Source organism: Salmo salar, chromosome 07, assembly GCF_965601325.2.
Source record: "Salmo salar chromosome 07, fSalSal1, whole genome shotgun sequence".
Classification (NCBI taxonomy): Eukaryota; Metazoa; Chordata; class Actinopteri; order Salmoniformes; family Salmonidae; genus Salmo; species Salmo salar.
The window spans coordinates 47,040,995-47,055,302 of NC_138297.1; the positions used below are offsets into that span (position 1 = coordinate 47,040,995).

At 43.4% G+C, this 14,308-nt stretch overlaps 1 protein-coding gene across 3 annotated transcripts in view; it reads right to left on the reverse strand.

Moving 5' to 3' along the window:
- Window positions 1–1,058: 1,058 nt before the first annotated feature.
- LOC106609297 (uncharacterized) overlaps window positions 1,059–14,308 on the reverse strand; it is a 46,914-nt gene continuing 33,664 nt past the window's right edge. For 2 of the 3 annotated variants that reach the window (XM_014207954.3, XM_014207953.3), the window contains exons 6-10: window positions 11,952–12,069; window positions 8,531–8,840; window positions 8,280–8,414; window positions 6,749–6,863; window positions 1,059–4,466 (exon numbers count right to left, since the gene is read on the reverse strand). In XM_014207954.3, coding sequence (XP_014063429.2) covers window positions 6,759–6,863; window positions 8,280–8,414; window positions 8,531–8,840; window positions 11,952–12,069 — 668 coding nt within the window. In that variant the 3' untranslated portion in view covers window positions 1,059–4,466; window positions 6,749–6,758. The remainder of the gene's footprint in view (window positions 4,467–6,748; window positions 6,864–8,279; window positions 8,415–8,530; window positions 8,841–11,951; window positions 12,070–14,308) is intronic. The other variant, XM_082977700.1, reaches the window with a different exon arrangement.

Consider the following 14,308-nt stretch of genomic DNA (forward strand, 5'->3'; position numbering starts at 1 on the left):
CAACACCTGCACAGGATCGGTACATTCGAACATCACACCTACGGGACAGGTACAGGATGGCAACAACAGCTGCCCGAGTTACACCAGGAATGCACAATCCCTCCATCAGTGCTCAGACTGTCCGCAATAGGCTGAGAGAGGCTGGACTGAGGGTTTATAGGCCTGTTGTAAGGCAGGTCCTCACCAGACATCACCGGCAACAACGTCGCCTATGGGCACAAACCCACCGTCACTGGACCAGACAGGACTGGCAAAAAGTGCTCTTCACTGACGAGTCACGTTTTTTTCTCACCGGGTGTGATGGTCGGATTTGCGTTTATCGTTGAAGGAATGAGCGTTACACCGAGGCCTGTATTCTGGAGCGGGATCGATTTGGAGGTGGAGGGTCCGTCATGGTCTGGGGCGGTGTGTCACAGCATCAGCGGACTGATGCTTGTTGTCATTGCAGGCAATCTCATTGCTGCGCATTACAGGGAAGACATCCTCCTCCCTCATGTGGTACCCTTCCTGCAGGCTCATCTTGACATGACCCTCCAGCATGACAATGCCACCAGCCATACTGCTCATTCTGTGCGTGATTTCCTGCTAGACAGGAATGTCAGTGTTTTACCATGGCCGACGAACAGCCCGGATCTCAATCCCATTGAGCAGGTCTGGGATCTGTTGGATCGGAGGGTGAAGGCTAGGCCATTCCCCCCAGAAATGTCCGGGAACTTGCAGGTGCCTTGGTGGAAGAGTGGGGTAACAGCTCACAGCAAGAACTGGCAAATCTGGTGCAGTCCATGAGGAGTAGATGCACTGCAGTACTTAATGCAGCTGGTGGCGACACCAGATACTGACTGTTACTTTTGATTTTGAACCCCCTTTGTTCAGGGACACATTATTCCGTTTCTGTTAGTCACTTGTCTGTGGAACTTGTTCAGTTTATGTCTCAGTTGATGAATCTTGTTATGTTCATACAAATATTTACACATGTTAAGTTTGCTGAAAATAAACGCAGTTGACAGAGGACGTTTCTTCTTTGCTGAGTTTAGACAGTGGGAGAGAGAGATAGAGAATAAGGATAAACTACTTTTATTTCTCAGTTCATTTACAAAATGTACAGACTATTTACCAAAATACTCACAATATTCTCATTAACCCATAAAAGCTCGCCAGTAGCCATGTCACACAGACCCAGACAGAGAGACACACAGAATGAGCAGCAGCTTTACATAAGTTCAAAGGTCAAACTTCACATCATCACATACAGTGAGCAGCAGCCAGTTTCTAGTTAAGAGCACAGGTTGTTTTGACATGTAGAATAGTTTCTGTAATGTGTCTCTTCCTTATTGTTTACGCTTCCATGCTGGAATAGAAGCAGGGTAAAAAGAAAATACACAGTCAGTGGAATTTACAGTATTTGAAGCACAGCAGAGAAGATAAATACCCCAAAAATCTATACACATTGTAGAGACCAGACAATTGAAGAAGAAAAGTAGAATAGAGTAGAGTAGGATAGAATAGAATAGACTGTATGAAACCAAAGTGAAAATATTAGTAGTGACAACCCAGTAAAGTAGTAAATCAACTAAGAGAGACTGACATAGTGAGAGAAAAAATCACAAATGATTCTGATTAGTCATGCATTAAGACGGTCATAATGCATTGGCTGAAATTACTGTCACTACAGGAACTAGATCTACCCATCTATAGACATGCAAGTTGTTTACTAAGTCTAACATGCAATATCTATACATGTTACTGTCTCATACACATATACACTATTCATGCACGGGCTGTGTTCAGCCAATTCAAAAGCAACCCTCTACTCAATCTAGAACTGCTCTCAATCAACAAACCATGTTATTTAACTGTGTTAAACTATTTCCTATTTACAATACAATACAAATACCACATGTTGGTACACATCTACAGATCATGTTTTTACATACACTGTAGCATGCATTTACCTACCAATGAGGTCTTATATTGTCTCTGCACTGTGGGAAAAAGATTCTATACATAGCCTATAAGCATTCATGTTTTTCAGGTCACCTCAGTGTTTAATTGCCTATCATACGGTTATGATTATGAAACATGTATTGAAACTAATATTATATACTTATAGTCGTAATTTATCGATTCATAGCACAAATTAGAAGCACTAATTACCTATACATATTTATAATGCTATAACTTTCCAATGGGATACTGGAATATAGAAGAACATTGGCTAAGCACGCTTTCAAAGTCTTGTCACATACACACCCACGGAATTTAAGCTGATTAGCTCGCCTACATACATCTGTGAAACAAGCCAACTAACTGTCAGTCATGAAAGCACACTACGAATCCAGGCACCAGCTATAACGCTTACTGCATTCTGTACACGTTTCTCACAAACGATCCTCTAGAAAAGAAAACATTTATGTTAGATTGCTCTCTCAGTCATAGTCGTGGTGTGTTCATGGACGAAGACCATTTAACTCCGACAGCTCTAAAATGACACCACCGTTCTAACTCAACGCAAAAAGCATTTCTGACATTTTGCTCCACAAGTAACATAAAGGAGTTGAAAGGATTTTTGTTGCTATGTATTTACACGGTAGCTAAATCATGCCAAAGGTAGAGTAAGAATCAAAAAGTATTCTCGGGGGCTCTCCATAGGTGCCGAAACAGCAGAGTCTTCTCCATGACAACAGAGTCACATCGCTGTTGTTGTTTAGTCAATCTATCATTGGAATGTGTTGTGTCAAGTTTACAGCAATGACACTGAAAAGGTCCCATGCATTGCAGGCAATTTGCAGTTGTTGAAACTGTGTAGAAACTGTATGCTTCGCGCCAACAAAAAAAAAGGGCATCATTGTTAGAGAATATAGATATCAGAGAGTAGAACGCAAACAGTACAAGACGAAAAGACTAGGTAAGACAAACCCCAAAATGCACATCCTAGAAAACAATGGTCCATATTTCATCACTGGCTCCACTTTTCATGTTGGTGACCTACGTTGATTGTTTGTCATTTTTCAGAATGCTTGTCACGATTAATATAAAAAGAATAATGCAAAACATTTAAACACAATGTCTATTTACAAAAATAACTCTCTGTTTCAAATAACGAGCCTTGTTTACGTTCTGTTTCTAAGCAGAACCAAACACAGTGGAATCAGTCATTAAGTAACCCCTCAGTCTAGGGGATAAATTCTTCCTATGGCTACAAAAATAGACATCTAGCTGGAAATCATTTGGACTGTCAAATTGAATACACCAAGTTGCATTTATGATAGTATTGTTCGTCTGTATAGATGTGTGTAGTGGTTGTGGTTCCTTTCACATACAAGACATAACCAATTGTAAGGAGAAAGTGTGTGTGAGAGAGAGAGAGAGAGAGAGAGAGAGAGAGAGAGAGAGAGAGAGAGAGAGAGAGAGAGAGAGAGAGAGAGAGAGAGAGAGAGTCATACAGATGCAGACGAGAGAGACAAAGAACCATTTACAAAGGAGACAAACATCCAATACATCAAACACATATAATCAAACCCTCCTCCACACATCTTCATTTAAACGTAAAAAGAGCATGCCACCACATAAACAGAAGGAAAAGTGTTGAAAGAGTAAATTGTGAGCCGTAAAGACACAGGTGTAGCAGAGACAGTTGCATTGGCAATGTTCAAAGTGATTCAAAAGGAGGGGTAGGATCTGGGGAAAGATCACATGCCCATTAGGAAGAGAAACATCTCATCAGTGACTCAATATGTGCATGAGCTTTCCCCAATTCAACCTTTACAGGTTGTCAATAAACCAATCACCCACCATCAACCAATCAAATAATAAACCAATCAACCATCAACCAATCAAATAATAAACCAATCAACCATCAACCAATCAAATAATAAACCAATCAACCATCAACCAATCAAATAATAAACCATCAACCGATCAATCAATAAATGCTCAGACATGTTGTGTGCTAAATTGTGTCTTTCCATTGACACCCATGCAGACACCGTACTGCCACAAACTCTGAGGCAGTCCCTGTTATAATATGCTGTTCCCTTGAACTCGTACCAATGTTTATCTAAAGAAGTGCAGAGAGAAGAGTAGTAGAGAGGGAAACTGATTGAGTCAAACTGAAGGACTTTAAAGAGAAACAAGATATTGCCGTCCTTATCTTTAGAGTGGCTTAAACAGGTATATTTCTCCTTGAGACTACTTCCTTGTTGTGTTGTGTTTCCTGGTGAAAATGTCAGTTGTCGATGTAGTCCTCCTTGGAAGATGAAGCAAGGAGGAGACTTGAAAAGGGCATCATGAGATAGGGGCATGGCATTGCCAGTGTTACCAGGGGAAACCGGCACAGTCATTTCCTGTACAGTGACTTCCGTTCTGTGTAGTCCTCAGGTAAACGCTCTGGAAAGGCTGGGGACTATCAGGACTACAAGCGCTGCCACGGCAACCACCGGCACCAGGTTCCAGCCTCCCTCGCTCTCCTGGTGGCAAGAGGAGGATAGAGGACAGGGTTCAAAGGTCACAGAGGTTATTCATTCACAATAAGGAAAGCTCAAGTTTTAACACACATACCGTACCAGCTCCTCGAGTTTGGTCAGAGTAGCTCAAACAACCACTTCGCTTTGCACACACATTTCCTCAACACACGTTGGACAAAGGACTATTTCGTGCCTTACAGCCCAGTAATTTACAGCTCAATTGGGATACAGACCCGCACAACCAACCTACACACTCTTATGTGAGAAGAGAGAAGACTTGAGTGGTGTTGTTAGCTGCAGAGAGAGAGAGAGAGAGTGTTTGTGTGTGTGTGTGTGTGTGTGTGTGTGTGTGTGTGTGTGTGTGTGTGTGTGTGTGCGTGCGTGCGTGCGTGCGTGCGCGCGTGCGTGCGCACATGCGTGAGAGAGAGAGAGAGAGAGTTTAACAGTGATGTCACCCTGGAGCCCAGTAAGAGGATCCCCCCTGAGTGTGGTGTAGTGAACTGACAGCTTCTCGCCCACACACACACACACATATAAACACACCCACACACAACTTGTGGCCATGTCATCCTAAAATGGACGCCTGACACTCTCATTAAAGTTTCTGAACCCTTACTCACATCAGGCTACAATAAAAGACAAACACTCCAACTCAGGCTAAATGTCCCAAGGTAAATAGCCAAACCTCATTCTAAATGTCCCAAGGTAAATAGACATAACTCATTCTAAATGTCCCAAGGTAAATAGCCATACCTCATTCTAAATGTCCCAAGGTAAATAGCCAAACCTCATTCTAAATGTCCCAAGGTAAATAGCCAAACCTCATTCTAAATGTCCCAAGGTAAATAGCCATACTTCATTCTAAATGTCCCAAGGTAAATAGCCATACCTCATTCTAAATGTCCCAAGGTAAATAGCCATACCTCATTCTAAATGTCCCAAGGTAAATAGCCATACCTCATTCTAAATGTCCCAAGGTAAATAGCCAAACCTCATTCTAAATGTCCCAAGGTAAATAGACATAACTCATTCTAAATGTCCCAAGGTAAATAGCCATACCTCATTCTAAATGTCCCAAGGTAAATAGCCATACCTCATTCTAAATGTCCCAAGGTAAATAGACATAACTCATACTAAATGTCCCAAGACCCCTGTCAGTTAAATCTGTCAGGGGCCATACGAGAGAGAGAGGGGTGCAGAAATGGCTATGCCTCACTGCAGGCTGACCACAACACAGCATTCAGCTGGCTGGAGGTTGGAGGGAGAGAAGGTGTAAACCTCAGTTCCCTGGCTTCCTGGCTGCTGTCCCGCCTGTGGAGGTCAGGCAGCAGCGGTGGGTGTTGACATTAGCGCTGTGTCATCCATCTTGGCTCTAGCGGTAATCTCTGCACAGTCCCAATGGAGACATGAAAGGAGTGTCACTGTGTTTCCCTCGGCTAAGTGTGACGGACCACAAAAAAAAAAAGCCACCTTCCTCGGACGAAAACATCAGAGGAACAGGCAAGCAAGTGTGAAAGTCTCTTTCTTCTCTCCCTTTTTCATTTCTCTCTTACTCACAGCTTTTCAAGTGTGGCGGCTGTTTGGCTGTTCCAAGCCAAGTTCTTAGTATGCTTAGAATCGGAGCCATTCCATTCAGTAGAGTCATAGTAAACACAGTGAATGGTGCATTTGGAGACTGCTGGGTGAGACTGAGTTATTGGACTGTCTGCCTCAGTGACTCCGCTAACTCTAAGGTTGACGGCCCACCTTCAGAGAACAAAGCAGACCACATGGTACATTTTGAGCCAGTTTACCCCAACGGTATCCAAGTCGCTGATATCCGTAAAGTATTTTCGCCACCCTCTATTAACGTTTTGGTTCGAGCCCATTCGGTGTTCATTGTTCACCATAGAGAATGCGTTCCTAAAACAGCTTTAGTTTGATTGACAGATCAAGGGAAACGTCGACTCCACTGTTATAGCTGGTCTTTCCAGCACACGCTTATTCTTCAATCAGCGTCGTTATGTCACTGGAATAAGGTACCCTTCCACAACAGATCAGATCACTGTCAGAACTTTGAACTATGAACTCTAATAACATTTAACTACAAACAGGAACCATACGTACTGGCCCCTATACATTTACAATCTACAGTATGTATCTGTGTGTGCGGTATTCTACATTCAGGCACACCCACAGCCAGAGGCTGAATAATCTGGATCTACAACAGATATTCAGCCACTCTTAGAGGAAATAAGAGTTGACTTTATTTGATTCTTCTAGATAAAGAAAGGGCATGCCCATACCTGGTCCCCTCTAGAACGCCAGCTCCTCACACCAGCACCATATCAGGGCCATTATTACAATCATTCCTATGAAGGGGATGGAGAGAACAGGGGGCTCAGACGGAGGAGTGCAGTTCTGGGGAGAAAACAAGGGATCGTGGGGGCATGAGAGAGGAGGAGGGAGGTGGTGAGAGAAATCACAAATCATAATAAAATGAGACAAAAATGAAAGGATGACATGTGGAGAGATAGATGAAGAGACAACAGATAGATATATGTAAATAAAACATCATGAGGTGATTGAGAGGTAGATAAATGAGATGACAGGCAGATAGACAGGTAGAGAGACCAATAGACAAGGACAGAGAGGGTGAGTGACAGAGAGGGAGAGCGAAAGAAATAAAGAGACAGGCAGATTGATAATAAAAACCATATTGCGCAACGTTTTGTAGGGTGGTTATGGTAAACAGATTTGACAATATGAATATGAATGAGTTTATAAATATGAGTTTCAAAACACAGCCATGGCAACGATGAAGGGAGGGGGAGAAACAGAAAGAGCATGGCATTAGAGCACATCAAAGATGGTTAAAGACAAGATGAACAACTTGTATAATGGTTCAATCTTGTCATTTAAAGATCTCTGCCCACACTGAAAAGTGCTGCCTGTCACTCAAACGGTCACTCAGACAGAGAGAACCCTGGGAGTTGTAGGCAGCCCAGCACTGTGGGTGAGGGGGTTTAGTCACAAGAGAAAGTACAACGATGGAGGACAGGTGAGTGACATGACCTGCTGTGGTACTCAGGCAGGATGGTCTAAGTCTAAATCCTTGATAAGGAGACCACGTACACCCAATCAAATCATCAAGGGTAGAGTGGCTTGCTTATAAGCGCACATTTGTACACTAAAATAACATGTGGGTTGATTTGTCTTTTTTGTTATTCAGTTTTCAACAAAACTCTGATTCAGCACTTCCTGGTTTTGATGGCATCAGACAGGAAGAGGAAGAGAAAGAAGATAGGGACCGGATTGTTTATGTGGACACGGGGACAGACACTGGACAGGGCGACAGGACGCAGAGACACACCGCCATTGAAGCAATGGATGTTGAGAAGAGGGCGGAAGAAGCCAGGGACAAAAGTCGAGGACACAAGAATAACTGACTACACCACTGGAGGCAGAGAGAGGACTGGAGGTAGAAAGACGACGAGAGACAAGTCACGATTCCATAAGACATAGCTGTTTGACTGAGCTGTTGTTACTGACCCACATGCAGACAGACAGACTTGATGCTTGAGGAGAATGGGTTAGTTAGCGCACAGTTACTCAAGTGTACTGTAAATACAGGTGTGTATGTGTATAGTTGTCTTCTCGTTCCCTTCTACTTACCTCATAACTAGCTCCTTCACCACCATAACCCTTCTTATAACACATATGTAGTGAGTGTCCCCTTACAGGAACACTTGTTTTCACCAACTCATACACAGAAGAGGCCATCTTTTGTCGGCCATTGTTAACAAAGTTACCTCCCTCCGACTGCTGACCTCTCACCTGTGACTTCCTGCCGCCCAGCCTCTCTAGCTCCACCCTGCAGTGATGCAGTTCCTGCTCCAGCTCCACCCGCTCCTTCTGGCTGAAGTCAAACAGCCCCTGAAGTTCTGCAAGCTCCCCCTTCAACCCCTCACACTAAGAGAGAGGGAGAGAGAGAGAGAGAGAGAGAGACAGCATTTTTATTATCACATTGGCGTACTCTGTTTTATAAGACTTGTATGTGGATGTGTTAAGAGTGTCTGTGTCCATACTTGTCTCTGTACTTGCGAGGCCCTCTCCTCAGCCAGTCTGAGTTGGTCTCGTAGGGAGAAGACTTCAGAGGGTCCCCCGTTCCAGTTGGTGATGGGCTTGCCATCGAACGAGATGTTCTTCTGGATGGAGGCATCCACCAAGCGCCCACCTTGCCCAGTCTGGGTCTGCCCACCCTGGGTCTGCCCACCCTGGGTCTGGGACAGGGTCATGTAGCCTCCAGCTTTCACTGATTCCTCATCCTGCCCAACACCCTCATCCTTCTGGTCTTCGTCCCACTCCCCTCTCAAGGCCAGGTAGACATCATTGGAGCTGTCATCCAGAGAGATCATTCAATGTATTATGAATTTAGAAGCATCATTCATCTGTGTGTGTATGTGTGTGTGTGTGTGTGTGTGTGTGTGTGTGTGTGTGTGTGTGTGTGTGTGTGTGTGTGTGTGTGTGTGTGTGTGTGTGTGTGTGTGTGTGTGTGTGTGTGTGTGTGTGTGTGTGTGTGTTGTTGAAATCCGCAGTACAGTACTCGCCTCATTACTGATTCCCTCTCAGCAACATTTATTCACTGGGAGAAAAGTATATTGTAGGCCAACAATAACTCTCACAGAGTTTAAACAGATGTAACTCTGTCCCCTGGGCCAACCACAACTCTCCCAGAGTTGAAACATTCATGACATAACAGCTTATATGGTCAGATCACCCCATTACACTACAGAGTACTTTGCTAAAACAAAACCATACATTCTGTGAATCGGTAGAGTGAACATAAATAACTGAAGCTTAAGAATGGATGAGCACTATCGGTGTACAAGACTAGAGTGCATTGAAGTAACTACTGTATTCAGTGTGATGTATTACAGTGCAATACCGTGAAGGACCAACCACAGCTCTCTTTCATTCTGGGAAAACCCAGATCTCACAACGAAAAGTTGTCTTTGAAAAACAGGAAATGACTTATGTCAGGATACAGTACCCTTGCATACACAGGCTGCATCCTTACTAGTCTATGCATCCTAGAATTAGACAACGTTGTTTCCTAAGGCCTCACCCACATTAAACAATCACTTCAAAGGGGACAAGAGGGGCTAGGGTCTAGGGGGTGAAATGAAACCAGCCCTAAGTATGCTCTTACAGTAAGATCATTGATTTAATTTCCCACAGTGCTCTGCTGTGCTATTGCAGCCTGCTATATACAGTATAGCACACCTCAATATCAGGTCTATATACATGGAGCTCAAATGGAGATATTCTCCTGTATCCCCTTTGATCAGAGTGGTGACACCAGAGAGCAGAGAGCGGAGGGTTTATAGGGAACTGTGTCAAGCATGTTATGTAAGAATGCAGTACTCACTGAGTACATAGAGTACTCACAGAGTATTGTGCTCTTTGACGTGCCACTGTCAGCCGCAGGACGTTAGCCCTCTGGATGGGTGTGTGTACCATGGAGAGATCGGCTATGAAATAGTGTGTGTGTGTGTCTGTCTGTGTGTATGTGTGTGTGTGTTTGTGAGAGGTCAGTGTCTGTGTGTTGGAGGTACTGGGCTGTGGCTGGAGGTAGGAGGTAGACTGCTAATTGTCTAATATGTAGCCTCCTTCTTTAGTTGTAAATTATTCATATTCACCAGTAGACTCATCTACTGTGAGTCATCTTCACTGAGCTGTGTGTGTGTGTGTGTGTGTGTGCGTGTGTTCATTTGATTATAACCTGTGGTGACTGTTTGTTTATAAACAGGTGTTGGCTTGTTGTGCTGTCTGTATTATGCATATATTAAGACACATCTGGTGTATTCTCAGGTGCACAGCACACACATGCATGCACGCACACAGACACAGACACATGCATGTGTGATGCACACGAAATGTACGGTTATGTATTGTTTCTTTGTATTGGGGAAGAACGCTTTTACTGAAATGTCAGTCCTCCAAGGTCTCGCCATTGCGATGCGTTTATACTACTGTTGGCCAGTAGGGGGCAGTAGACATGTTCGCTTCGCACTGGGACTATATGCGATCCTGCACCTGTGTGTTCTCATTATTGAGAGAACCATTGGCTTCGTTCTCCTGTTTCATCAGATGTCCTGTGTAACAGGTCAGTAATGTGCAAAAATACACTGAATAGGACAATATAGCTTTGTAACTTGCCTGTTGAAGTGAATGTAATGGTTTTGAACAACATAGTAATTGTATAACTTGGTACTAGACAAAATGCGCATGTCAAGTGTAAAATGTAATGATGGTGGTGCATTCCTTTGATCTAGAAAAAAATGGATTGTAAACTAGAAAAGGCACGCCTGACAATGTCCTAAGGGTTTAGAGAATTTAATGTTGTAACTGTGATGTTTAAGAACCTTGTAATTGTTGTACTATAAATGTTAGAAAACTGGTTAGCTTTGGCTAGCTCCAGTTAGCTTTTGGCTAGCTCCGGTTAGCTGTTTGCTAGCTCCGGTCAGTTGGTTGCTAGCTTCGGTTAGCGATATGGTAGCTTGTTCAGTCATTTTCCAATAATTAATATTAATGTCATTTGCAATAGTCTTGTCTTTCTATTAACCCTTCTTACACTGGGTGGGTGTATTTAGAGGATGGGTATAAAATAACTTCTAATGAGTTATACCAGTCTTTAAAGGCTTTCCTGTTTTAGAGTCTCCTATCTGGCTATAGTGGGCAACAATCAACTACATAATTATAACCTAAACAGGTGAATTTGGGGTATGAATGTAAATAATTTGAAGATGTGAATTGGATTGAAATGTAATATTTTTGATGTGTAAATTGATATATGTTTGATATGTGTATGAACTAATATGTCAGGGATTTATGAGACAGATTATTAAATACACTTTAACGGAACAAAAAAAACGGGGAAAAAACAACATTGAAATTGAAAAGACAGAAAAAGACGATTTGCCTTGAGAGAATGTTGAATAAAATAATTGAGAGAACCTTTGAAAGACAAGCCACGTTCTCCTGCTTCATAATTTATCTTGTGCTACAGGAACTATCTGCTGCACCAGTCCCAAAACTGGGACCTGTAACACATGCACGCACACAGACACACACACACAAATACACACATAGGCCTCCTAGTTATGTCACATAGTGTATAATGTAGGAACGAGATCACACTCTCACACATCCAGGCACACACAGACGACCAAAGAAGAAATGTCTTGGGGATACAGAGAGAGATGGAAGAGACAAAGGCTTTAACCATGCAGAAGGCTTTAAAAAGACTCTTGTCTTATCTTGTCTTATCTGTGGACTGACAGCTCGTTATTGATACATCAGACACCAGACAAAAAGTTATGATAGATGGTCTGCAGACAATAAACAGACAGTAGATTTTGTAGAGCAATGTGGGGGGTCTCCAGACATAGAGAGGCTGTGACTGATTGGTCGGCAGCTTGATCGACTGGCGGCTCGGCCACTCACCCGGCTCGCTGCTGCTGTAGCTGCTGCAGTTTGTGGCTCAGCTGTTTGTTTTCGTCCTTCAGGGTCTGACACTCGTCTGAAATCGTATGACACTCCGCCGTCAGCTGGCTTACCTCACCTGGAACACACACACACACACACACACACACACACACACACACACACACACACACACACACACACACACACACACACACACACACACACACACACACACACACACACACACACACACACACACACAGGGTCACGAGTGTGTGCTGTTTCGTCTTGGGTGTGTGTGTGTTGGGGTGGGATAGTTGACGCACTGAACCGTGTTAACAATAAGTAGTCATGGTAACAGATTCCACAGGAAAGGGTGTGATATGGCGAGGAAGGTAGTTGAGGTTTTGAACAACGTTGGTTCCACCATGGCCCTGTAACATATCGGTTTAGATATAGCCCTGAAATGTGTTCAAGTGTCCCGGAGTTAAGAACGTGACGTAAGCTCACTCCACAGCGAGCTCAAAATGTCTGCCAAGAAAGCTATCCAATGGGTGTTTGCGAGCAGAGGTTCACTAGATTCGAGACTGGTATGAAACAGGGAGAGTGGAGGACGCTACAGTATACTGTTAACGACACACAGACGTTGGCTGACAGGATCAATCCTCCCCTGGATGAGGGTGGTCAATGAGTCTGGGAGAGTTGAGGATAAAGTCTGAAAATAACCAAGTATAAGCTTACCTTTAAACACGACAGCGCTATAGCGCCAAAGAGCTCCTCTTACAGGTGTTATAATTAGGAATGTTGTTTGTAATGTTGCTGGGCAGCGTGTGTTTATGTGTGTATACCTAAACGTGTGTACATGTGTGTATACCTGAAAGTGTGTATGCGTGGGTGGCTATGAGAGAGGTTGCCACTTCTTGTTCAAGATCCTGATTTATGGCTATAAGAACAGCCTAATGTGTTGATGTGACTGGGTGAGGTACAGTACACTTAGACCTACCACTGTATCTTGCTCACAGTCTTCTTTACTGCTTTACCCTTTCTGAATCCCTGCTTTCCTTTACTTTTATAGTCCTAATTCTGTCTCAATACCACCTTCTCCTCCTCCCTCCCTCTCTCCCTCTCTCCCTCTCTCCTTTTCTTTCCTTCCTCTCTTTTCTTCTCTCTTTCTCTCTCTCTGGCATTAGCCCTGCTATTAGACAGGCTAATGAAAGTCATGCACAGACTGAAGATGCACGAGGATAGAGTACTGTGAACTGCTAATATAACACAGGTCCCAAACACACACCGAGAGAGAGAGAGCCTTTGATCTAGTAACCCTGTGTTACTCATTCTGCTAGATAATATGTTATGTCATCATTATACTGAATACATAAAGTAGGGAGAGAAGAAACCACCAGAAGAGAGGTTTACAACACTGAGGAGGAATGGCCAGGAGGGGGGGGGGGGGGGGGGGGGGAGTACACAAACCCAGAGTACCCAGGCTCTCCTCTGAAAATAACCAATTGAAAAAAGCAGCTCTGGAAAAGTATGGGACTTTAACTCATTTATATCTACTTTTGGGTTGGTTTTGTGCAGGGCAGAGTTGTTTTTCTACTTAATTAGCATTCAATTCAACTAAAGGAGTCGCAGCTGTAACAAATGAGCACATCGAGACAGAGAACCCAGTAAAACTTTTAAAAGTTTTCGCCTGCTTTCTGGACTTGAGGGATTTGAAGGAGGAATCAGTTTTCAGTCTGCATCATCCCTACAGAGGCCAAGACAGATTGTGATCCTCATTTTCTCCGAAACAGTTTGTTACTCATCAGGTAGAATAGATTTTTATTGGTATCTTTTATTTAGTCTGGGGAAACCCTTCGAGACCAGGGTCTCATTTTCAACACAACAATACAACAATAGAGAAATGATTACTCTAACAAAGATTTTTTTTTAACTTTTACAAAGACTACAAATGACAACTTTCAACATTACAACCACAACAGTCTCTTCATTCACTCAAAACAACTGCAACTCTCATTCAACACATCTCATACAAGAGTCATAAACTACCCTGGCGGCACCAGGGAATCAAGAGGCAAGGAGTTCTGCAGCCGATCCAACAATGGGGGGGGGGGGGGGGGGGGCATTAAAACTGAAAGGGGATCTACCTAGATCGTTACGGACTAGCGGAACCACGAGAGAATCAACCCATCAAACTTAAACAGAGGCTTTCCTCCCTCTTGTTTGAGTACACACAGTGGTGCTGTGTCATTACCATATTATCCTAACAGTATAGTGGTGACACCTTGAACTCTCCATGCGTGACTTCACCAATAACCATAAGCCTGCGATCAATAACACTCATAAATCCTCTAAACATTGCCGAAGTGTGT